The sequence below is a fragment of the Rhinoderma darwinii genome, chromosome 1 (genome assembly GCF_050947455.1).
Source record: "Rhinoderma darwinii isolate aRhiDar2 chromosome 1, aRhiDar2.hap1, whole genome shotgun sequence".
NCBI lineage: Eukaryota > Metazoa > Chordata > Amphibia > Anura > Rhinodermatidae > Rhinoderma > Rhinoderma darwinii.
In genome coordinates, this window is record NC_134687.1 from 554,014,930 (window position 1) to 554,041,942 (window position 27,013).

Genomic DNA, 27,013 nt, shown 5'->3' on the forward strand with positions numbered 1-27,013 from the left:
TAAACGCCGGGTCTTATTCCATTGTTGAGTAGAATCCGTATTTTGAAATCTCAACGACAAGATTTTTCATCGCTCCAGTCTATGCAGTCCTGAATATTATCGTTACAGCGGGTTTTTGGTATGCAGTCACAATCGGTAAAGAAGACAGTGTTGCATCTCCAGCCTGGACATGGAGGGCAGCGAAGATCTGGGAAATATTAATATCTAGTTATAATGTAATCACTTAAAAGTGTCAAGATATTCTGTGTCAGTAAATATTATGCCATTCTTTGATCTATGTTATAATGATTGACAGACTGAGGCTACATTCACACGAGCGTGACAGATTTACGCGCCTAAATCTGGTCCGTGTGCGTTGCGTTATTGCATCTGTGCATTGCGAATGGCATGTGTTTTTCACGCACTCGCAAAGCACTTTTTTTTAAAAATGGAATTGATGCGCAAATCACGCACAGCACACGGATGTGCATCCGTGTGCTGTGCGTGGTTTTCACGCGCCCACTGACTTCAATGGGCGTGTAGGTGCGTGAAAATGCACCAATACAGGACATGCAGTGAATTTCACACAGCAGACTCTCATTGCGTGAAAACTCCTGCATGTGTGAATGGCCCCATTGAAATCAATGGGTCCGTGTGCTGTGCGTGATTTACATGCACAGCACACGGACGAGTTTTACGCTCGTCTGAATGAGCCCTAATCCTACTGCTCTTAGTATTCATTATTACCATTTGGTAAGTTATCCAATCAAAATATTTCTTTAGAATTTAGTTATTGAACATGGACTTAGCCTTTTGGCCACAGGATTTGCAATATTTGGTCAACTGCACCCATGGGATGCCCCTGCATGGCAACAGTAATGTTACCATCTCTAAAGCCACAATTTTGACATTTTTTTTACCCTTTCACCTATGATGGCGCTCTTGGAGAGACATCCCATGCGATGGACAGGAACCTGATGATATAAAAAAGGAGACGCCTCTCCACACACCCAGTCAGGTTTCCTGTCCTCCGGATTGTCCTGTTGGAAAAAAGCACTTCTGCCTGGGTTGCAGACCCCCTAGCAGGTTCTTACCTTTCTCCCTAGGGGTGCTCTGGAAGGTGTAAGGTCTCCGCTGGAGGGAGGATCCTTAAGTCTGGGGATGGTACTCCCTCCTCTCTGGGTCCATTACTCCCCTCCGTGGAGGTGGTTCAGGTCCCGCGACGTGAGACCTTCCTCTGGAGGGAGAGCGGTTCTCCCTGGTGGAGCTGGTACGCATGTCCCGGCGTTGGCAGCTTCTGGCGAGACTTCCAGTCGCAGTGGCGCGTCACAGCGGGGTGATGTTCCCACGTCCAAAAAGAAGTGGTGGTTCCGGTGGCCCTAATGGGGAGGAGGGCTTCATGCGTCCGAAGCCGAGGGCCTCCCCAGCTGATCCAAGGCCTATTTAGGTCTGCACAACATGGAACCACAGTCTCCAGCATCTCCTTCCACAATGGAAACGCCAAAAAACCGGGCCGTCAAAAAATAGAACATACCCTATTTTGGGCCGTAATCTCCCAGCCGCATAGCTCCCATAGAAGTCTATGGAGCCGTGTAAAGCACAGCTGTCACTTGGATGTGATCCGAGTGACGGCCGTGCTTTCTGCCGCTCGCTCGCTCTCTTCTCCTCACAGTGCGAAGTGCATGTGAGGAGGAGTTTTTTTGCTCCCTATAGGAGTGGAATCCCCAGCCACAGCGTTGCCGAAGTTATGGCCGGGGATTTCACTCCAGCAGAAGTTCCTGACATATATGGACATCATGGACTTCTCCTGGTGCGGTACCCTGGCTCCCACAACGGCCATTGATTCCGCTCCAGGAGAAGTCCCCGACGTCACTGTCCATATATGGAAAGTGACGTCAGGGACTTCTCCTGAAGTGGAATCCCTGGTCACAGCTGTCCCTGACACAGCTGTGGCCAGTGATTCCAGGAGAAGTCCCTGACGTCACTGTCCATATATGGACAATGAAATCAGGGACTTCTCCTGGAGCGGAATCACTGGCCGAGGGGCCGCTGTGGTGGGGGATTCCGCTTCAGGAGCAGGGGACCGCTCCAGGAGAAGTCCCTGGCGTCACTGTCCATATATGGACAGTGAAGTCCAGGACTTCTGGAGCGGTCCGCTACAGTGGCGCTATCTACTGGAAGTGGGTGCCATCTACAGGGGTTGCCATTTACGCGGGTGTATTGTACAAGGGGGCTGTGTGGCACTATCTACAGGGGACTGTGTGGCACTACCTACAGGTGTGCTGTGGCAGTATCTACAGGGGGCTTTGTGCCATTATCTACAGAGGGCAGTGTGTGGCATTTTCTACAGTGGGGCTGTAGCAGTATCTACAGGGGGCTGTGTGGCATTATCTACAGAGGGCAGTATGTGGCTTTATCTACAAGGGGCTGTGTCAATATCTACAGGGGGCTGTGTTGCATCTACAGAGGGCAGTGTGTGGCATTATCTACAGGGGGGCTGTGGCAGTATCTACAGGGGGCTGTGTGGCATTATCTACAGAGGGAAGTGTGTGGCAAAAAATCTACTAATCAAATTCATTCAGGGGAAAAAACTGATGCAACACGGGTCAAAATCATCCATTAAAAATGGTAACACGGAACGGAAACGCAACAGATGCAAAACGAATACAAAACAGCCGAGAAAAACAGACCAAAACGGCCGCCTTTGTCGACCGACACTCGGACCCTGTCATGTAAATAGAGCCTTTGAATCAGAAATTCTTTTACTTATAAAAAAAAAAAGAGGGGTTATGATTCCAGTCCCATGTACATAGATAGGCAAAGGCTTCTATTCCCTTCTTTTTCTGGTTAAAAAAAAAAAACCCAGAAGGGAAATACATAATAAATCTGAAGGAACTGAATTCATACCTGACCTACAAAAGATTTTGCATGGAGAGCATTTCGTCAACCATAAATATCCCCACCAAGGACTGCTTGATGGCATCACTAGATCTGGAAGATGCATATTATCATGTTTCAACATGCAGTCCTCACCAGAAATATCTAAGGGTACCGGTGACCCTCAACAGCTCATTGCTTCACCTCCAGTACAGAGTCCTCCCCTTTGGCATTTTACAAGCCCCAAGGGTTTTTACAAAATAGCGGAAATTGCATCATATATCAGGACAAGAGACATCCTCCTGATTCCCTACCTGGACGATTTCCTAATAGTGGCAGAAACAACTCAGACTCTGATACAACATAATCTAAACAAAAAATATCTAACTTGATCTCCTCAAACAAATGTGTCTTTCTAGGGATTCTTCTAGACTCTTCCAGGCAGATGTCCTTTGTTCCAGAAGGGTAGATCAATCCCCTAATAGACAGAGTTTATTAGTATTGTGTCTTCCTTTTACCTGGTTGGTAAACTTTATAATTTACATCCCCCACCTTTTCAATTATCTCATACGGCCCTTACCATCTAGCAAGAAATTTGCTTTCTACGGTTGGCACTAAGACCAACACTCGATCACCAGAGTTAAAATTTCTAACTTTAGCCGTTCGGTTATACACCCTGCTCTGAGCATCCTGAGCTTGCTCCAAGTGTTCCTTAACTATCGGCATGACTGCAGCGATTCGGTCTTGCATCAACGTGACATGCTCAATTACACTCCTATAAGGTGTGGACTCTTGCTCCCAGGTTTCCTTGGCTATGTCCAGGAGACCACGGGGTTGTCTGCCGTATACAAGTTCGAAAGGAGAAAACCCTGTGGATGATTGAGGAACTTCACGTACAGCGAACATCAAATAGGGCAGAAGACAGTCCTAATCCTTCCCATCCTTACTAACCACCCTCCTCAACATGCCTTTTAATGTCTTATTGAATCTTTCGACAAGACCATCAGTTTGAGGGTGATATATAGAGGTACGCAGGTGTTTAATTTTCAGCAGTTTACATAATTCCTTGGTGATTTTGGACATAAAGGGAGTTCCCTGATCGGTAAGGATTTCCTTAGGTAAACCAGTACGGGAAAACATGTAAAACAACTCTCTTGCAATGGTTTTTGAAGAGGAATTTCGCAAAGGGACTGCCTCAGGGTAGCGTGTGGCATAGTCCAACACCACTAGGATATATTGATGTCCTCTAGAGGATTTGACTAAAGGGCCGACCAGATCCATGGCAATTCTTTCAAAAGGGATCCCAATGATAGGCAAAGGCACCAGCGGACTCCTAAAATGTGGCATAGGAGCCGTTATCTGACACTCCGGGCAGGACTCGCAATACCTCTGAACTTCCGTATATACCCCCGGCCAGAAGAATCGTTGTAAGATACGCTCTCTGGTCTTTTCGCAACCTAGATGTCCACCCAGCACGTGTTTATGAACCAGATCCAACACCGTTCTACGATACGGTTGGGGTATCACCAGCTGTTCAACAACCTCCCCACGTACGTTATCTATCCGATACAGCAAATCCTGGTTAACCGCCATGTGTGGAAACACCTTATCAGCCCCTGGATGTTGAGGCACTCCATTTAATACCTTAGTATTTTCCCTGGCTTTTACCAATGTGGGATCGCTAAGTTGAGCGGTCCCAAAATTGTTACGTGATACATTTAACTCTGGTATCTCAGAAATTTCCTCCTGCTCATCTGTTTCACCAGCAAAAACAGACAGAGGAAATTTATCAGGCTCAGTGGTCACCCCTACTGCTGGCACCTCAGCATCTTCGTTAAAGGGTTCTGGGCTAATCACAGCGCACACATTAATACCATCATTAACATTTACAGTGGAGGTTACATCTTTCTTCCTCCACAAGTCCCAGAACACTGGGAAGTCTCTCCCCAGGATCACACTGTGCATCAGGGACTTGACCACACCCACTTCATGGCAAGCGGTTCCACAGGAAGTCTCTAGAGTGACCAAAGCGGTAGGGTATTCTTTAGTGTCCCCATGTATGCACAGGACCCCTATACTATGTCCGCTGAATGTTCCAGGGTCTATCAGGCTGGCATGCACCAGGGTAACCAGACTCCCAGAATCCAGCAAGGCACTCACAGTACACCCTTCCACTTTTACGACACACATTTGTTGCTCAGTCTCGTAAACAGTCTCAGCAGAACAAACAGGACGTGCAAACAAGGATATTCGCCTTGCTGCATCACAGTCCATTGGCTCAGTAGTCAGGGGACAATTGGCAGCAATATGCCCAGGTCCATAACACCGCCAGCACTGTATGCGGCCCCGGTCCCCAACTTGAGACCCTGGTCTGGCCTTCAGTGTCTCTCTGGGATTTCTTCCCTCCGTCTGCTCCCCTTCTGAGCCACCTCCCTTAAAGACATTTCTCACCCCTCTAGTAAATGGAACAGTCTTACCGGGTGCTCCGCACGATTTGCTGTTCCTGGGGTTAGAACATCCAGGCGGTAGTTCTTGGAGTAGATCCTGAGTAGCTCTGTACCTTTCAATCAGGTTCACCAGCTGTTCCGCATCTGTAGGATCTCCTTGACCGACCCAACGCTGAACCTTCGGTGGTAAGGAGCGGATGTATTTGTGAAGCACCACTCTCTCCACGATCTGCGCAGGGGTTGATTCCTCTGGCTGTAGCCATTTCCTTGCAAGATGGACAAGATCATACACTTGTGATCGCGCAGGTAGGTGTTCCACGAAAGTCCAGTTGTGCACCCGTCGAGCACGCACATTCATATTAACACCCAGACGGGCAAGGATCTCACCCTTCAGCTTGGAGTAATCCTTGGCATCCTGCTCATTGAGATCAAAGTACGCCTTTTGCGGCTCTCCGGTTAGGAAAGGTGCCACCACTGCTGCCCACTGATCTGAAGGTAACTTCTCTCGTTCTGCCACTTGCTCAAACACCATGAGATAGGCCTCAACGTCGTCGGTGGATGTCATCTTCTGCAGAGATGTCTGTACCGCTGCACGAGTGGTTTGGCGCAAACCATGAGGCCCCGCTGACCTCTCCACTGAGGCCTGAATTTGGTCTTGCAAATAGCGATTAATTTGCTGCTGTTCTTTTAAGGCCAGTTTGTGGGCTTCACCCAGCAGAATATTGGTTTCAGCCTGTGCACGCATGGCTTCCTCATGCACCATTCGCTGAGTCGCGCTGGCTTCTTGCAGAGCTGTGCTTATCTTCCCCTGGTTGATATTAGCCTGAATCAGCTGTTTAAGTATTTCATCCATTTTAACAGTCTCTTTTAGCCCTGTTGCCGCCTTCACCCAAGACATACACTTCCAAGCACTCTCGGGGAGAAAAAATTGTGTTGTTGCCCCTAGCAATGATTTTCCACTTGGAGCAGCAAAAGTCCTTTTAAATAGGTGTATGTCTCTTTAAGACCGTGCCCGCATTCTCCACCATATGTGAGGGTTTAGCATCAGGAGAGGTTGGTACAGCGGTTTCTTTGTAGCCAGAGACAGGGACACCGTGCATTAAAAGTCATAACAGGGCTTTGCCTGTGTTTTTATTCTTGTCAAAGAAACAGCCTCTTGTACAACAAGGCAAAATACAAAATAAATCCTGCTCGTCTGAGCACTAACTAAACAAGATATTATCTAACTATACCAAGTGCCTTCCTACCAGGCACTGGACACAAAGTAACACAGGTCTTTACTCACATAGCATACAGGCTACTCCAGCCTTAGTAGTCTCCAGTCTGAGTCAGGGGTGAGACTCCCACACACTGTGTCTGCACCTTTTTATACACAGGCTACAGGTGCAGCTAATTGAGCAGCAGCCTTGTCCTACAAACAGAGATGGACTAGGGATTGGGGAACCCGCCCTGCTCTTCTCCAATCCAACTCCAGGCCCTTTTTTCCGGCTTTTCCTTAAGCCGAGATTGGAAAACTAGAGCTTTCTATTGCAAAAACTACTCATTCCCTGGAGCCTAGGATACATATGACAGGATTCTAGGGGAAATATACCTTCCCTCAATGACTTTACCTGTCACTGTCTCACAGTATATATAAACTATATTTAGACCGTACGACATCTTTCAGGAAAGCTATGTCAGTTCTGGGCCTATTGACATCATGCATTCCAGCAGTATTGTAGGCTCAGTTCAGGTTCAGGGCTCTACAATAGGACCTTCTAGAACAGTGGGACAAGAGCAGTCTCCCTAGATCAATCCTTCCACATTTTATCCTCAGCCAGGCTGTCCCTCAGAAAGTGGTTAAACGGAGAAACTCAGCAGGGGCATTCCATGGGTAACAACCCCTACACTCAACATAACCACGGATGCAAGTCCTTGGGGTTGGGGAGCTCACTACGACTCCTTTTTTTTCTCCAGGGTCAGTGGGACACCAGACTGAACAAAGGTCCTCCAACTTCAGAGAGTTGGCAGCAGTTTTTCAGGCCATGAAAAACGTTATACCAGCAATTTCGGTTCAGAATATAAAATTCTATTCAGACAACGCGACGACAGTGGCATATATAAGTCATCAGGGGGGGAATGAGATTTGTTTCCTCTGATAGATTTATCGTCTCAGATATTTTCTCTGGCAGAGCACCATCTGTTGACCCTCTCAGCTGTCCACCTGAATGGAAGGGACAACCAGATGGCAGGCTTCCTAGGCAGGAAGAAGTTACGGCAGTCAGAATGGTCTCTGAATTCAGAAATATTTCAGAGAATTGTTTACAAATAGGTTGTTCCCTCAATAGCTGATAAACACAAGGAAAAAATGTTGGTCCGCTCACCACTGATGCAAAGTAGAAACACCACATCCTTATATTGATCGGTGCTCGGACAAGAGATCTACGTCGGAGGTAGGCAAGGAACCAAGAAATGTAGAGTTGGGTCCCGCGTACGATGAAATGTAAAAATACAATGCTGCTTTATTGGTATCAAATGATGATAAAACAAATAAATAAAATCCCGGGCAGAGAACGCTTACGCGTTTCGAACCTCTCGGTTCCTGGTCATAGCTACTCTCCTAGTGTGGGAGGTCTGATTTATAGATCAGGTGTTGGAAAGGTGTATGGCCATGGAAGAAAAATTAACCACTTCGTGGTCATTTCACAGGTAATGCATAAGTAATTCCATTAGTCATTTGCGACCTACATTTATACTTGTACATTAAAAGTTGGCAAAACTATTAACTTTTAAAAAGAATTAATACAGTTTATCCACAATATGTTGGTTTTTACTATTAGATTTCAAGATAAATCATTCTGTAGTTTTTAATTTACTACAAAATTGTTCTATACTTTTTCGTTTATAGGGACAGTCAGGCACAGATCGAGGGAAATGTAATTTACCTCTGGGGTGAATTATTCCATATTTTTAATTTTGGGATAGACTATGCTATATTTTCCAAAATTTAAAGAAACGATCACATGCAGATCATGGGAAAAATACTAAAGACATTTTATGAATTCAGAAGATTTGGATTTAATCATGAATGAAAGTATTCCGTGTGAATTTTTACCCAATGTTTGGGAAAATGAATATACCAATTTCAACTTTATGGAACAATTAACAAGCATGACACTACAATGACTCTGCTGAGAAGATACAAACAGTGATATACACATACAGGAAGAGTGCAGACCAACCAAAATCCCCAACCCAACTTTCTACCCAGCAAATTCCAGATCTATGGCTATGGACGATTTCCAACATTTGGTTGAAAAAGCTTTGTCAGAATTGCGCAACAACAATACTGATCTAACAAGCAATCTAACCAAAAGGGAAGGACATGTTAAGAAGTAATAGTAATATCGTTGTTTGGAACTCAGACAAGGGAGGATCAGTGGTGATTCTAGATGCTGCTCTATATGAACAAGAAATCATGATTATATTGGGTGATAATTTAACTTATCGCCAACTAGCCAGTGATACCACCAACATTTTCAAAGGCAAACTCACTAGACTCCTTGAAGACGTACAGGCAATGGGTATCTTGAGTCAAAAGGAAGTAGAATACAGGAATAAAGATTTTTCCCATCGTACCAATTTTCCATGCCTTACCAAAAACACACAAGGACCGATTTCCTCCACCACTAAGGCCTATCATATCTGGCATTGGATATCTTATGGAATATTTAGGAGCTTGGCTTGACAGTAAATTACAGCCTCTTGCCAAAAGGACACCCAGCTATATCAAGTACAGTACAGCAGTTCTGAAGATTATGGACATATTGTCTTGGCAAGAAAACAATATTTGGCTGACATGTTGCATTACAGCACTCGATACCACACGAGAGAGTCCTGTCAGCCTTGGACTATCATCTGTATAATTATTCCAACTACAAAGACCAATTAAAGTAGTATATTCTTATGACAACGGACTTTCTACTGAAACATAATTATTTTTCGTTCAATAACCAATTTTTCTTACAGTGTGTGCAGTCCATGGGAGCCATATTTTCCCCCTCACTAGCCAATTTTTATGTGGCACGATGGGAGGAGGAATACATATACACAGTTTTCAATCCTTTTATGTCTGACATACTCTGGTATGGGCGTTACATTGACGACATTCTTTTCGTCTGGCAGGGTCCTGTAGCGCTCATACCATGGTTTGCCAGACATATTAACAACAATGCAGATAACCTGGTTTTCACTTCCACTAGTGATTCATACTCTATTCCATTCTTAGATCTATTTCTGACAGGAGACGTTCCCAGAAGTATTATCACATGAAGTCTGTATAGAAAACCCATTTTGGGTAATTCAATACTACATGCAACAAGTTCCCACCCCAAGCATGTAATTAAAAATCTCCCTATAGGGGAATATATTAGAGCAAAATTAAAATGTACTAGCCAGTTAACTATTTACAGGAGTGTGCCATTATAGACACAAGAGTACCTGTGAGGGGGTATTCCAACACTAATCTAACCAGAGCCAAAAGTATCACGGACACAAAAAGTAGACAACTAAATTTGTACCCTTCTAATAATCAAAAGAAATTAGAACACAATAAAATAGTGTTTTCCACAGATATCATTGCTGATTATAACGAAGTAGTCGGCATTATTAGAAAATACTTACCGGTCCTATATGGGGATGGTTCTTTACAGAAGATTCTCGATATGGGATGCGGTTTTGTGTCCAGGAACTCCATGTCTATTGGGAAATTGATTTCCCCTAGTGATTTTAATAGCCGGAGTGTCAAAAAGGACTCAAGCGGGCTCACAATACATGGTTCACATAAATGTGCATGATTGCGCTGCGAACTCTATTCTTTTATTTGTAACACTAACTCTTTCCAGTCCTATGCCAATAATCAACAATATACCATAAAAACTTTCATTAACTGTAACACAACATACGTTGTCTATGTTATCCAATGTGATACATGTAGACTACAATACATAGGTTGTACAACGAGACCTTTAAAAAAACGCATTGGCGAACATTTGACAGACATTTATCACCCGAAAAAAACGCAACGTTTCTGGAACTTAATTTTTTTTTTTCAGAAGTACAGCATGGGAATGTAACGTCTATGAAAGTTTTCCCCATAGAAAAGGTATTTAAACCTATAAGAGGGGGGGATTGGAGGAAAATCCTATTGAACAGGGAAGCTATGTGGATTCTTAAAATTGACACAAGATTCTCTAGGGGCTTAAACTACAGGACAGACTTGATGTATGTCTACTAACTGGTCATCCCAGCATCTCAATAACGTATGGTTTGATCCTCAGAGTTTCCCATAATAAATGTCCTTGATTATATCTATAGTTCTATACACCTTTGCCACATCCGGTCATGTTACAACCACATAGTCTTTTGTATTTTTCCCATGATCTGCGTATGATCGTTTCTTAAAATTTTGGAAAATATAGCATAGTCTATCACAAAATTTAAAATATGGAATAATCCACCACAGAGGTAAATTAAATTTCCCTCGATCTGTGCCTGACTGTCCCTATAAACTAAAAAGTATAGAACAATGTTGTAGTAAATTAAAAACTACAGAATGATTTATCTAGAAATCTGAGGCTGGTTTCACACGACCTATTTTCAGACGTAAACGAGGCGTTTTATGCCTCGTTTTACGTCTGAAAATAGGGCTACAATACGTCGGCAAACATCTGCCCATTCATTTGAATGGGTTTGCCGACGTACTGTGCAGACAACCTGTCATTTACGCGTCGTTGTTTGACAACTGTCAAACGACGACGCGTAAAAATACAGCCTCGTCAAAAGAAGTGCAGGACACTTCTTTCAGACGTAATTTGAGCCGTTCTTCATTGAACTCAATGAAGCACAGCTCAAAATTTACGGCTGTCAGAGAAGCCTCGCAAAATGCGAGGAGGAGCATTTACGTCTGAAACGAGGCAGCTGTTTTCTCCTGTCACTGTGTGTGAACATACCCTTATGGAGGTGTGAGGTGATTTCACTGAGGTGGCATAAAAAAAAAAGGAAACTCATTTTCATCCTGAGTTCTTCCTAAAGACTGGGTGTCTGGAGAGGTGTGTCCTTTTTTATATCCTCAGGCTTCCTGTCCAGCAAATGGGATGTCTCTCCAGGGGTGCTGACATAGGTTCATGAAAAACCGATTACCGGTAAGTCATCAATCTTTTTTTATATAACAGCATTAGGGGAAAGATGGACTTTGCTGAACATACATTGAAATGGAATATAACAATTTGGCACTCATAAAATGATTTATTATAATTCTTTTAATAATGTTGCATATATTAATGTATAACTTGCTTACTTTTTAAACAAGGAAGTTGTAATTTTATATAGTTTTATTTTAGAATTATGTGTTTTCATTTTCACTACACACAAGTGTCAATGTTTGGTGGGATTTGTTGTTGATGAGAAAGGACTTATAATTGCAATTGTATCTGAGGAGCTTCAGTATTGTAAATGTAATATTAGACAATGGGGATAATGAGTAAACTGATAACTGTTCTTTTTTTATTTTTATTTTTTTACTTATTACTGTCCATTAACAATTTTATCAACTTAGCACCTTCATCTGTAGCTTATGGATAGGTGACAGGAAATTGAGAATCTTATGGTACAGTACAGAATTCATGGTTATCCGGGATTTGAAAATTCGTATTAGAATGGTGGCGGTCTGACTCTCGGCACCTCGCCGATCAGCTGTTTGAAGAGGCCGTGACATGCGTACGCCGCCGCAGCCTTTTCATTGTTCACATAGGTTTCATACCTGTTTGCACTTTCACATGCTGTTACGTTCGTAGCGGCTGTGCCAGGTATTGCAGCGCTGTCCCATTCTAGTGACTTGCTGTTACTAGATTGTGTTACCCTGCCCTTTTAGGCCAGGATCACGCAAACCGTTTTGTTGCAGTTTTTGGCTCAGTTTTTTTTAAAAAGTGGATGCAAAAGAAATTAGATTCATCAGTCTTTTCTTAGATATAGCTTTCATTCCCATTGGATCCACTTCTGGCTTTGGCTAAAAAAATGAAGCCAAAAACTGCATTAAAACGGTGTGTGTAATCCTGGCCTAATGGAGGTTACTGCACATGTCACTTTATTTCTACCAGGTATGTTATAGGTCTATAGTACTTGGTATTACTATGGAGACTAGCCTCCATGTTCTTTATACATGTTTAGGCTTTCACCTCCATTGAGTCACATGTTGCATTCTGTAGTTGATCTGACCCAGACGTACTTTACATTATGCACTGCTCCCGACTGTATTTAAAGGAGATCCATCAATTATATCTTTTTAATCTGTATTTAACCCCTAAGTGACCAGCCTATTTTAGGCCTTAATGAGCAAGCAATTTTTTTCGTTTTTTCCATCGTTGTATTCAAAGAGCTATAACTTTTTTATTATTCTGGCAACATAGCTGTATGAGGACCTGTTTTTTGTGGGATTAGTTGTATTTGTTAATGGCACCATTTTGGGGTAAATATAATTTTTTTTATTAACTTGTTTTGGAGGGATTAGAAAAAAAACCAGCAATTCTATGCATTTTAAATTTACGCCGTTCACCATGCGGCCTGAATAACATGTTACCTTTATTCTGTGGGTCAGTACGATTAAGACGATACCACATATGTATAGGTTTTTAAAATTGTACTACATTTGTACAATAAAAAACTTTTTTGAACTAATTATTTATGCGACATGACGTTTTTATTTTTCCGTCATTGTATTGATATGTGGGCTTGTTTTTTGCAGGACGATACGTACTTTTCATTGGTACTTTTTTGGGGTACATGGAATTTATTGATTAACTTTTATTACTTTTTTGGGGGCAATGGAAAAAAAATAGCAATTCCACAATTAATTATTTTTATTTCTTTTTTACGGTGTTCACCTTGCGGTTTAAATTACATGTTAACTTTATTGATTGAGTCCTTACGATCGCGGAAATACTATATTTGCGTTTTGTTTTTTTTTTACATTTTTACTAAACCCCTTTTCAATGGAAGAAATGGTTTAATTCTTACTATAATCTTTATTAATTTTTATTTCGCTTTAATTACTTATTTTTTCAATTCCACTAGGGGACTTCACTATGCGATCGTTTGATCGCAGATATAATGCTTTGGTATACTCCGTATACCAAAGCATTATTGCTTGTCAGTGTTAGGGCATGGCCAGACGTGGCGGAATTGCTCTGGAATTCCGCTGCGGAAATCCGCAGCGGACATTTTCTCCATTGTTTTCCACACCTTTTATTTAGGTCCGTGCACACATAGCGGAAAACTCCGCTGCGGACCATAGGCTGCGGTGCGGAATTTGGTGTCCGCAGCATACACTGGCTGTTGTGGACGTGTAACGGACTTGTTGCGGACTTATTGCAGAATTTCTCCATTGACTTCAATGGAGTTTCAAAATTCTGCAATGAAATTCGCAGATGTTATGTGTGTTGCGTTGCGTATTGGTTTTACAAACAGGATATTTCTTCATTCTGGCTGGACCTATGTGTTTCGAGGTCTATAGCCAGACTGAGATGAAATGTTTTAAAAGACAGCAGGAAGTACTCTTCACCTGAATACGCAACGGCTAATTCGCATCAATTTACTGCACATTTTAGGCAAAGCCGCAACAGAATCTGCAACACAGATTATGTGCGGCATTGATACGGACAGTGTCGGCAGAAATACGCCACGCTTGGCCATGCCCTTAAACTGACAGACAATCTATTAGGCCATGCCTCTGGCTCGGCCTAATAGGCATATAGCCAGGGCAGGCCTGGGGGCCTTTGTTAGGCCCCCAACTGCCATGGCACCTCATCAGAGGCCCGCGATCGCATTTTCGGGTTGTCGATGGGTGACAGAGGCAGCCCCCTGCCTCTGTAAACCACTTAAATGCCATGGTCGATATTGACCGCAGCATTTAAGGGTTTAAACGGCCGAGATCGAAGTAAACTTCGATCGCTACCGTTAGAGCAGGAGCCCGGCTGTCATCAGAGAGCCGAGCACCCGTTCCAGCCTGCACGGGACACCTGTGCAGGACCTCGACTAGGCTGCCGTGAAAAAGCGGCAGCCTAGCCTAAGGCCACTTAGTGAAAAGGAGTATTGGTGGTCACTAAGGGGTTAATATAGATTATAAAAAAAATTTAATTGGATGTGTTCAGTTTTTGTAGGTTATGTGAATTATATTACCATAACATATAATGCTAGGACAATTCCTATAAGTAAAAGCAGTAATCATTCAAAGACAGTATTATCAATGCAGTCTGACAAATATTAAATTATAGCAGATATCTGGAAGGGGCAAATACTTTTACACACTGCACAATGCCTTTTAAAGGTTTTCCATTACCATACCCTAAAGAAAATCTGATTCTTGTCTAATTATTGTGACTCACACTTTGGGATATTTTGTCATTGGGCCATACCTGTTTCATCGGAGCAGTCTCCGCAGTCATTCATGTTGTCACAAAGTTTGTCAATGTATGTCCACGATCTCTTGTTTGCACACTTGAATACCAAGCCTTCTGGAAGACTATTAGGTAAATTTCCTATTTGGTATAAGAAACATTTATTAGTTCTAAATAAAAATCAGGCAGACCCAAAAAGGTGCAAATGCATGTGGCATAGCAACTAGTGACGCTGATAATACTGTCACTTTAAATACAGGCATCAAACAACACATCCAAATTTCGCTGACAATGGCATCTTAAATGTTGCTACACAATAAAACATGAAAAATCCCAACGGGGTAAATACTTATAGGCACTACATATTTACTGCACTCCGCCAACATTTGCTGTTTTAAAACAATCAAAAAACGAACCACAGTATCTTCTAGATTCATCCTCCCCATTTCCACAGTCCACTTTCCCATCACACAGCGTTGAAGCTACAATACATGTGGTTCTGTCATCACATAGGAAGCCAGTTTGGCCTGATGATGTTTTACATTCACGTGTCAAGAAATCTGGTGGAAGAGAAAAAAATAAGACAGTTTTGCAGTAACTCAAATTTAGATAAATTGTGAAGAAAACTGACCATGTGGTTTATGCTGCATAGTAATGACATAAGGGTCTGAGAAACATAGATTTTAGGTGTTCATAACCAGCCACATGTTACTATAAATATTATACTGAGGTATGTAATGGAAATTCTCAGCAGTACCACTGTTTCCAGGAAGCATTACAGAGTGGACCTTTTTTTTTTTCTCAAAGAAATATTGCCAGGTTCATGGTTTTTTGAAACCTAAAAGTGTGTGTCTCAGATGGGGAAAATACACTCTGCAACATTGAAATTGCAACACCAAGAAGGAAAAGTTTTAGAATTGTGGAAATCACAGGATGGATAGTCATGTTAATGATGTGCAAATGATAAAAAAAATGGAAATAAATGGCAAACATCTTGATTAACCCTTTAAGGACACAATTTTGTTCTTGAGGACAGAACAATTTTTTTAGATTTCCCTCTTTGCATCCCGATGCTCATAACTTTTTTATTTTTTGTACGACGTAGTTGTATGAGACTTTGTTTTTTTGCGGGACGAGTTGTACTTTATGTAGGTACCATTTTTTGGTACAAATACATTATCGTTTAATTTATATAAATCTTTATTTTGGCGAAAATGCAGAAAAAAAGCAGTTACGCTGCAGTTTTAATATTTATTTTTTTACACCATACACCGATCATCATAAATAATGTTATACATTTGTTGTACAGGTTGTTACGGTCGTGGCGATACCAAACACGTCTATATTATTTCATGTTTTGGGACTTATATTTTAAAAACTGTATTTATTTATCATAAAAAAAATGTACATTCATTTAACTTTTTTTTTTACTTTTTTTTTTAATCCCATAAAGGGATGTTTCATTTTTATGTTCAGTGGCTGTACCACTGGTTCACAGTTATTTTCTGTGACGCGATCAAAGTGCAGTCCCTTCTCCTTGAATGCCGCGATCAGCTTTTATCACGGCATTCAAGGGGTTAACGGCGGATAGAAGATGTTTCTCTTCTCTCCACTGTTAGAGCGGGGCCGTGGCTGTGTATTACAGCCATTGCCCCGCTCTCGATCGTGCGCAGAGACGGCTGTCACACAGGACGAGAATGCTCGTCCTAATGCGCGAAGTACCCGCCGCTCAGGACGAGCATACTCGTCCTGTGTCGGCAACCAGTTAATTCAGTATAGAGTATCAGCGCCACACGCAGAAATACATGCACTTAAACACCTTGGCATGATATCAATGAGGTTATTAATGGTTGTCTGAGGAATGTTATGCAGTGCTGAATGCACTTGGGCATGCAAATCCATGGGAGACAAGTCTCGAAACACTGCAGGACGTTGTAGCACGTTTAGGCCACGCAGGCCATAGTAGCATGTTTAGGTCTCGCAGGCCATGGTAGCACGTTTAAGGCCACGCAGACTTCTCACAGTAGCAAGAGCCATATGCAGCCTGGCATTGTCCTATTGAAAAACTGCTTATGGGACACTTTGGAGAAATGGCTGTACCACTGGTTCCATGACCAAATCAATGTAACGCTGAGACCATAATTCCCGCGAGTAGGACCGGTGCGACGTTCCCTTGTGAAAGCCTATTCATGGCATTGCCAACATAGTCTCCAGACCAATCTCTGGCTATCATTGGGTCCGAAACTCATAGCTGAAAAGGATAAACCTTCATTCCAGCCTCCATTGCTGTGCACCATGATAACCTTTGAGAGTGGTGGCATGTGGTCAATGGAACACCTGTAGCTGGACGTCTGGCTCATAGTCCAACGTCGTACAAACGCCTTCTGATGGTTTTTGTTGACATTGGTTGCCGCCCTAGACTTGGGGTGTGGCGTCCAATTTCACTTGCAGTACAGAGTGGATCACTATGCGCCATTCTTCCAATCAGACGATCCGGTTCACCACTGCGCACATCTTGCTGTCATTCCCGTTCGTTGTTGTTCTCCCAACCTCTGGGACACGCAACGTTGAACATTGCTGACATCTCGGCCTAGGCACGTAGCGATCTTCTGAAGGGATAAGCCAAGGTCTCTCAGTTCAAAAATTCTGTCCTTCTCAGCTTGCGACAAGTGGTTCTAACTGGCACCTCGACGAACAGGAGGCATCGCACGTTCATCCCACACCACTTGATCCGATTTTTGCCCCCCCCCACATGCCAGAGATTGGAGCTAGGTGCAGATCTTAGCGACACCTGCTACCTACTCCCTCAATTTGCATAACCTTGGGCTTGCCCTTCTTGGTGTTGCGATTTTAATGTTGAGGAGTGTAGTTGTGAGCCCAATTTGGGACAAGGGCTAATAGTATATATAGTAAATAGTGAATAATATTTTTGCACTATTTAAGTAACAGGAAAAAAAATAGTATGGATCTCTGTAGTTTTACAATAAACTAACTACTAAACATAACTGATTATAGTATATAAAATATAAAACTGTGATAGTATTAAGTGGTGATCAAATAAAAGAAGAAAAATACCACACTAGCCAACTGTAGAGTACTCATTACACACAATCCTTGATTTGGTCTCATATCCTATATTTATAGAGTCCTGGGCTGTATTTAATTAGAATAGAATAAAACTGGTTCCTACATGTCCTGAGCTCATTGTGGGCTTAGTCCCAAGAGATAGGTAAGTCTCCTATTATAGGGATATAATGTTCAGTGTAGGGACCCCCTGTATGAGGTTGCCTTGTTATGTCAGATGGGCTCGCACAATTTGATCAAACTGCGCGCTAATAACCTCACATTTATAAACCTAATGATTACAGCAGTACTTCAATTAAAATAAAAAAATGCCTAATAAATCCAAAGTATGTATATATATCTCAGCACCTGCAGCGTGTGTCTGTATTTTCTTGTTACCAGCTATGTTACATAAAAGTCATGGCAGATTAGCACTTGCTTATTCATTTCATGTTTCAGGAGGAGCTGACCAACTTTTTTGTTGCTGTTGTTGTTTCTACTATTTTTATATAGGATATATTTTTATTCTAAGTTTTAAGCAGTGCCTCCCATGGTATCAGTGATTGTTAGGTTTTGGTAACATACAAGGTCATATGTACTATAGAGCCAGCATATACAGCTAAAACTGAGCCCCATAGGGAGGGAGGAACAGCTCAGGTTTTTGGTTGGAGGGAAGTTGGACAAGGCTGTTGTAAGGGAGTAGGAAACCACACCAGGAGAGGCTTGGGTGATCAAGCATTGATTTATCATATGCGCTATATTAACATATAATAATCGATTGTAGCTCAGTTTGGCACTTTTTACACAGTAGGAAAATACTAATTATGTTTGGTTTGCTGTACTTTGATCTATAAGAACCACATATTTTTACTTTGATTTTCTGGTATTCCATAGATGACTCCTAATGTGATAAATGCTGAGATGGCTCCCAGGGTGAGGAGTACTAGACCAGTAATGCAGAAACATCTTCTTCTAAAGCAACAATTACAATCTGTAAAGATAAACAGGTCATACTGAGAGGAAGTCAACCAATAGATAACAGTGGAAAAATTAAATCCCTGATCTGTAAATCTGAATAAACTAGAAAGTTCATAGTAAAGTCTGCTTTGAACAACCTCTTTCCATATGTCATATTATGGAGACCCCTCTATCACCAGAGTTAAAGATGATCTGTCACTAGTTTATGAATTTCCTATCTCCTAACTAATCTATTAGGCGCTATGATGCTGATAACTACAGTGTAATTGTTTTTAAAAGTTATGAGCATTTTTCTAAATATGCTAATTTGACTAATAGGAGGTGACTCTTTCTTTTCACTCTGGGAGGTGTCATGTTTCCTGTATGACGCTGTCCAATCAGTGTCATACAGTTCTCCTCTTACCAGCCCAGCAACATAGTGATCATATAGTATACAGCTTCCATTCCCGACTGTGTTTTCAACTGGTGATACCTCCGGTTGCTTCACAGCTAGTCCTGCGATCCTGGTACCATATGAAGGATTAGAATCTCATCTATCATATGCCACCACTGTTCTAGGTGGTCCACAACTGGAGATATGGCTATTTGAAGTGATCCCCCTTCCCTCCAGCCCCAGTCTCTCACACTGTGTGAAGCAGCTTCGTGCTGATAGGACAGTGTCAGAGGCTGTGTGGTAGCTCCACCTCAGGAGAATCGCTGGTGTTGACACCCACTTGTCTAGTATAGCCTCATTTGCAAATTTACAAAGAAGCTCGTAACTTTTAAAATAATAAACTTTTTGGAACACAATTTTCACTAGCATTATCAGTGTGACAGAGCCTATTAGATTAGCTAGGAGTTTGGGCCTTACTAAACTAGTGACAGATCCTATATCTGCCCATGCAATGTGTTGTTTATAACCTGCTTCACGATCCTCCTGAATAAATGCATCTGGGACACCCTTTTTTTGACACCCCTAGCGGTCAATGGGGCCCTGCTGAATAAAAAAGGTTGGCTAAAGTGGACAAGCCCTTTAAAGGGAGTCTGTCAACATATTTTGACCCACTCAAACTGCTAACATCGCTACATAGGTGACAGAGAAACACGTTTATCCCCATTTTGCCAATCATACTGCAAGCATAATAGAGAAAATAAAGTTTCAATGATCCACGTGCTGTATGTTAATGAGAAGTCAAGTGTCCGCTTGCCGTTCATCAGCCAGGAAAGTTTCCTTGGCTGTAACGCACCCTCCCCCCTCTACTTTTGATTGACGTCTCTAGCGGTCTCTGGCGGGATAAATAGAATATTGACGTCTCTAGCGGTCTCTGGCGGGATAAATAGAATATTTTTTTGGGTCAGATTCAATGTAGATTTGATGCTTTCAATTAATCTAGCACTGCTTCATAATCATTTAGATATTTTCCAGCAAACCTGAATAATATGGTTTGGAACGTTTACCTCTTTCTTGTGGAAATGCCAGAGACCTTCTAGAATCCCATTCTGTAGAAACCGAGAAAGTGTCGTAATCCTGTTGAGATTGTAAAAGAAAGGCAGAAATTAATGCTGAGGAACACAAAGATTTATTGCATAACGGCTTTCCTCCTCATCTAGCAGTATAGTCTCACCTTCTTCAATATAATTCAATCATAGATCTGATCTGACTGACTGGTCTTCACCAATCTGGCTTAGTTTTCGGCATACAAAAATTAGATAGACCTGCACTGGTTATTACATTTTCATCAGGACGATCATCGTTCATATTCCAAATGAAATTGTGCTGCTGAAGAGTACACAATCCAATTGTTTTGCCATCATATGTTGATTGCTTGGATGGGCATTTAAGCTCAAACAGTACATCCACCATACAGTAGCTGGGCCATAACGTGCCACAGTTTTCGGTGTTTTGCAAACATTGAGGTGCAACAATTTTACGGTAACATTTATGACTTTTCTTGTCACTTGCCAAATTTGAAAAGTGGTGAGGAAAATGGATGTGGTCTCAATGGAGCCATAGTTTGGGCCACATTTATTAATATAAACTAAGTGGAAATGGCGCAAATGTAAATCAAGGCCTGTTCAGAGCAGACATATATTTTATTTTCTGACTGTTAAAGGGTTCAAAATGCGCCAAATTTATTAATAGGCGTGTGCCTTTTAATAAAATTGGTGCAAATCACTACAACTATCTACATAGACTGGCGTATCTGACGCCAGCAAATTGGGTCATTGACTAAAGGCCCTTTTACACGAGCCAATGATCGGCAAACGAGCGTTCATATGAATGCTTGTTCCCAACCATTGTCCTGTGTAAACAGAGCAAGACCAGCCGATGCCCGAGCAAACACTTGTTCATCGGCTACAAATATAATGATGGTTTCTCTTGGCTCAAATAACCACAAAATCTCTCTCAGACCGGAGCAGGCAAAACTAAATTGGGTATGATCCAACAAATACCCTAAATGACATATATAAAGTACAGTTAAGTTTACCGCTCAGACGGTGCTAGTAACAGTCCAATATCATTCAGTATGGACACTCTCTCCCAGAAAAATGCAGTGGACAATCCACAATCCAATGAGGGTGTGGATGGAAATTCTTATCCTTGTAGTTCCACCAAGCTCCTTATCGTCTCTCTCCGCATTCAAAGAACTCCTGGTAGGAAAAGGATCTTATGTCTCTAATAGATGGAAAAAGGAAGACACATAGTGCAACACCCTCTGAAAAAAGATTGCTCCACGCCAAGTTTAATCCATACTCACAGAAGTAACAAGAAATAAAAGTATCAAGGTAAGTAAAAATCTTTACAATTTCTAGGCGGCACGCCAAACACTTTCGCCCGACCCTGGGTTTCACCCTTCCGGCTTCCTCTGGGGCATCAGATGCCGCCTAGAAATGTTAAAGATTTTTACTTACCTTGATGCTTTTATTTCTTGTTACTTCTATGAGTATGGATTAAACTTGGCGTGGAGCAATCTTTTTTCAGAGGGTGTTGCACTATGTGTCTTCCTTTTTCCATCTATTAGAGACATAAGATCCTTTTCCTACCAGGAGTTCTTTGAATGTGGAGAGAGACGATAAGGAGCTTGGTGGAGCTACAAGGATAAGAATTTCCATCCACACCCTCATTGGATTGTGGATTGTCCACTGCATTTTTATGGGAGAGAGTGTCCATACTGAATGATATTGGACTGTTACCAGCACCGTCTGAGCGGTAAACTTAACTGTACTTTATTGTTCATTGGCTGATGTGTTCGTTTATGCGGGCAAAAGAATGGTTGCTAGTCGGCAGCACATCTTTCTGTGTAAACGTGTGTAAATGTATGGGGACGAACAATCGTACTAATGGTTGCTCATCCCCATACATAACCCATTATTGCTCCTCGTGAAAGTAACAAACAAACACAATCAACGAGCTGTCTCGTTGACCCGCACTCATTTTCATGGCCCATATTGGCACGTGTAAATGGACAGTAAGGCTGTAGCAATCCCCCCTGCCCTTACTTAGAAGCGCTCAGAAACACCTTCTAGTGCGGACGCTATTCTCTCAAAACTGAAAACCAGATATTCTGCTATTTTCATTGTCACATATGTCATAGAGATTTCATTCACGGAAATCTTGGATCATGTCGCTGTGCTGTGGTGGGGATTAGTGGACTGTGCAGTAAATATATGAATATTAGCAAGCCGGAACTTTCCTTCTGTAGCTGGTGACTTCATGTCAACGTGCGTGTGCACGCATGTCTGTAGGGTAAACTTAATGGGATTATCTACAGTATTTACCAAGTTACTACATTTTTTATGTAGATTAATTCTAAACGGTAAAAGATGGTCAAAGGTGACAATTCACAATAACACAGCTTCTTTTTTTACAGTCTCCAATTTTTCACGCAATGCTAGCTGCAACTTTAGCAATCTGTCTATGGATGATAAATGCCCATCTCACCTGGTGCTGCGGGTATACCCGATTTGATGCCATTACATTGCTGGGTACAAAAACTGTTGAGAATTCCAGTAGTTCTATTTCTGACAAGTAAAAATAGCACATGATTAATATCTATAAGTCTACTTCTATAATACCTTACCTACATTAGATAATTTTATTTGAGAACAATAGAAAAATAAACAGTACATTGTATTTTTACAAATGCCATATCTGAGTTGGAGATATTATTTGTGTAAGCTTGTGTATAATTATTGTGTAAGCTCTTGTGAAATGCTTGTGGCCAAGTTGGCTTACACAAAATTTCCATCAAGTTTCTTGTAGCGATCGAGTAATTGTGTTTAGATATTTCTAGGGAGCTGACGTCTAGGAGTATGAAGTTTGAGTATTTTCAATTAAACACATAAATACTGTGGATAGTGACAAATGTTTACAGATACTTAGTAAATTATTCTACTTTATCGGCAAATATTACATGGAAACTCCACTGAAAACTAGAGGTTTTTTTTGTAAATAATGTATTTGCTGTGTCCGAGTTTAGATAGCTAAAAGCAGGCAAATGATTGGCAGATCGGCGTGCTTCCCATGATGTGCAGTGTGGGAGCTGTTAGCAGGTCTGCCATTAAGGCGATACAGGTGATACTGCTATCAGGGGCTCAGGCAAAAAATGGGGACTAAATGCATGTGTGGGCTGGCACCCACCCATTACCCACCAGTCACTGCATTTGAGCTATTTTGTTTTAAACAGGCTCTGTCACCACATTATAATGCCCTATCTCTTACATAATGTGATCGGCAGTGTAATGTAGATAACAGCAGTGGTTTTTATTTCGAAAATGATTAATTTTGACGGAGTTATGACCTATTTTAGATTTATGCTAATAACTTTCTTAATAGACAGGCGTGTTTTTACTTTTTGACCAATTGGGCGTTGTGAAGAGATGTGTATGACGCTGACCAATCAGCGTCATTCACTTCTCTCCGTTCATGTACTCAGACATCGTGATCTTGCTAGATCATGATGTGCTGTCACTTACTCACACATTAATGTTAATGAAGTGTCTTGAGAGTGAATAGACATCACCTCCAGCCAGGACGCGATGTCTATTCACAATCCCGTCACTTCGGTAACGTTTGTGTGGGACATAATGACAGCTGTAAATGACAGCACAACGTGATCTCGGTGTGCTGTGCTGTAAGTCCCACACAAACGTTACCGAAGTGTCGGGATTGTGAATGCATATAGCGTCTTGGCTGGAGGTGATGTCTATTCACTCTCAAGACACTTCAGTAACATTAATGTGTGAGTAAGTGACAGATCACGATGTCTGAGTACATGAATGGAGAGAAGTGTAAGATGCTGATTGGTCAGCGTCATACACTTCTCTTTACAACGCCCACTTGGTTAAAAAGTAAAAACACGCCCAGTTGTCTATTAAGAAAGTCATTAGCATAAATCTAACTCCGTCAAAATTGATCGTTTTTCGAAATAAAAACCACTACTGTGATCTTCATTACAGCGCCGATCACATTATGTAAGAGATAGGGCACTTATAATGTGGTGACAGAGCCTCTTTAAGTATAAAATTATAGGGCCCTATTTTATAGGTAATAAAAAGCAAACCTCGTTCCCAACATGGTGCCTTTCATTTCAAATAAGTGTAAATGTTTAGGCCCACTTAATATTCTGTTCCCCCCTTCCAGTGGCATAGCTATAGAGGTCGTAGTGCTCGCAATTGCGACCGGGCTGCAAAGTTTAGGGGCCCACAGGCCCCCTGCCACATAAACGTAATACTTTCTGTTTCCTCCTCCTCATCCCGCGCAGTGTACTCATTGGCACACAGGTCACGGGAGGAAAGACTGACCACTTGGATAATGCCGCCCAAGTTAAAGTTTAGGTACAGAGCCTGCATTTAAACTTTAACTATACGTGCCATTTGTGGGCAGATTATGATCCGCTGCAGGGTCTGTACTAAGCAGCCGGCTTTCTCCATGTATCGGTCGGGCAGTAGACGACTTTACTGTGCCAGCCGAGAGCCTGTAGAGTCCAGCCTCATGAGGCGGAAGTTGGCTGCTAGATAAATGCACAGTACTATGTCCTTTCTCAATCGTCGTCCTGTGGCTTCTTCTTCTTCTTCTGACATCATGCCCAACATGGCTATCAATGGGCGCCAGGATATCCATCCCCAACATACCAGCAGGTAAGTTAGTGATCCCGTGTTTGTATATGCATTATTCTGTGTATATGTCTGTATATTGTCTTTAGGTTGTCTTTAATATTTTGGGTAGATAGCTATTTTAGACTGGTTTACACTACATTTAGGAGAGCAGCTTTCTGCTTTTCCAATTGTTTCCTCTCCCTATCGTGTGTCTTTTGACACCTTTGGTGGAAAAAATAAATTATTTGTTGCAGTATTATTTCAGTAATATAAAGTAATACTATTTGGGTATGGTAATGCTTGAGCAATTATAAGCCGTATTATATGGGTATATTTTGACAGTATTATTGAAGCAGTGAATGGCACTATTATTTGAACAGCATATGATACCATTATGAAAGGTGTATTTTATTATTACTATGTGTAGCTGAACCGCAGGGGCGTCGCTATCCCCGGGCATTCAGGGCCCAAGCCCCGGATCTTTGGCCCGGTGCCCTGGGTCCTCGGTGACTGCCACATTCGGGTCGCAGCAGTCGCAATTAGTCACTGGGTCACAGCGCTCGCGATCGCGACCGGGCCGCGGCCGCCCGCACCGCATCTATGAAAGTTACTATAGCAACTGGGGCCTATGTAATAAATTACATGGGCCCCTGTTATAGTAGTGACAACACATACTTACCCATCTTCCTTCCCGAGCGCAGCAGAAGTCCTGACGTCTTTTCGAATCATGACATCACGACGCTGTGCGCCGCGGATGACGTCACTTTGCTAGATGGTGTCGGGACATCGGCTGCACCCGGAGCCGAAGAGGTGGGTAAGTGTAACGTTATGGTCTGCTGGGGTCCTGTATCTAAGCCTACCTGTGGTAGGCTTAGATACAGTGTCTAACAGACCTGCCTACCACATGGTATTCTTAGATACATGGCCCATGTTTGATCCTGTCTAATGGACCCTGTATCTAAGCTTACCACATAGTAGGCTTAGATATAGGGCCCCAGCAGACCGTAATCTTATACAGTATAAGATTACTGTCTGCTGGGGCCCTGTATCTAAGCCTACCTTGTGGTAGGCTTAGATACATGGTCTAACATACAGTATCACACATGGGCCCTGTATCTAAGCCTACCACATGTGTTACTAATGTGTGTTTTTTCAAGTTTGTGTTTTTTTACAGGTTCGGTCGTTGGACTACGTCGGGTTCGAGGACCACTTCGATGACGGCTTTTTTTATTTTCAATAAAATGGTTAATGAGTGTTGTGTGTTTTTTTTTTATTTCAATCAAATATTTTATCTATGTCTTTGTATTTTCTTTTAAACTTTATTACTACCACTTTAGTAATGGCAGCTGGCTGATTGACAGCGTCCATTACTAAGGCGAGGCTTAGTGTTAGCCGGTGCAGAGGCTAACACTAACTCCCATTATTACCGTGGTACCCACCGCCACGAGGGATTCTGGGAAGAGCCAGGTACGATCCAGTACCTGACCATCTGCAACGATGGTCGGGCACTGGGGTGGCTGCAGGCTGGTATTAGGCTGGGAAAGGCCCAAAACTGTGGCCCTTCCCACCCTGGTAATGCTAGGCTGCTGCTGCCATGTTGTATCTGGCTGGTTATGAAAATTATGAAATAATAAATTATGAGAAAATTCAAATTATTTATTTTTTAAATAAATAATTGGAAAAAACTACACCCCCCCCCCCCTCATTATTCATATCCAGCCAGATACAACATAGCAGCAACAGGCTGGCATTACCAGGGTGGGAAGGGTCACTGTTTTTGGCCTTTCCCAGTCTAATAACACCAGCCTTCGGCCGCCCCATTGCCCGACCATCCCCACAGATGATCGGGTACCAGGGTAATAATGGGGTCCGTGTTAGCCTGAACCACATTACTGGCCCGTCAGTGAAAGGGAGGAGTGAATTTATATAGATTTTATAAGATTATTTCTACATAATATTAGATCGGACAATAAAGGACCCGTGGTGGTGTAGAGGCGGTGGAGTTGAGTTGGCCCCAAGCTGAACTGTTGCACCAGGGCCCATTAGTTTTTTGCTTCGCCTCCACCCCTCTGCCCTGGACCTACTAAATATATGGTATAAACCTGAGAGACTGCAAAAGAACCATATTAATCCCCTTCATTTCAAAATCAGTGAGTCATA

The 27,013-nt window shown here is 42.3% G+C and overlaps 1 protein-coding gene across 1 annotated transcript; it reads right to left on the reverse strand.

Annotated features, from left to right (window-relative positions):
• Window positions 1-50: 50 nt before the first annotated feature.
• LOC142745661 (low-density lipoprotein receptor class A domain-containing protein 1-like) lies at window positions 51-22,730 on the reverse strand. The gene is made up of 6 exons (XM_075854875.1): window positions 22,698-22,730; window positions 20,213-20,282; window positions 18,669-18,788; window positions 15,151-15,294; window positions 14,753-14,875; window positions 51-187 (listed from the first exon to the last, which is right to left on the reverse strand). Exons 1-6 carry the CDS (start codon window positions 22,728-22,730, stop codon window positions 51-53), a joined length of 627 nt encoding a protein of 208 aa, XP_075710990.1.
• Between the last annotated feature and the right edge of the window lie 4,283 nt (window positions 22,731-27,013).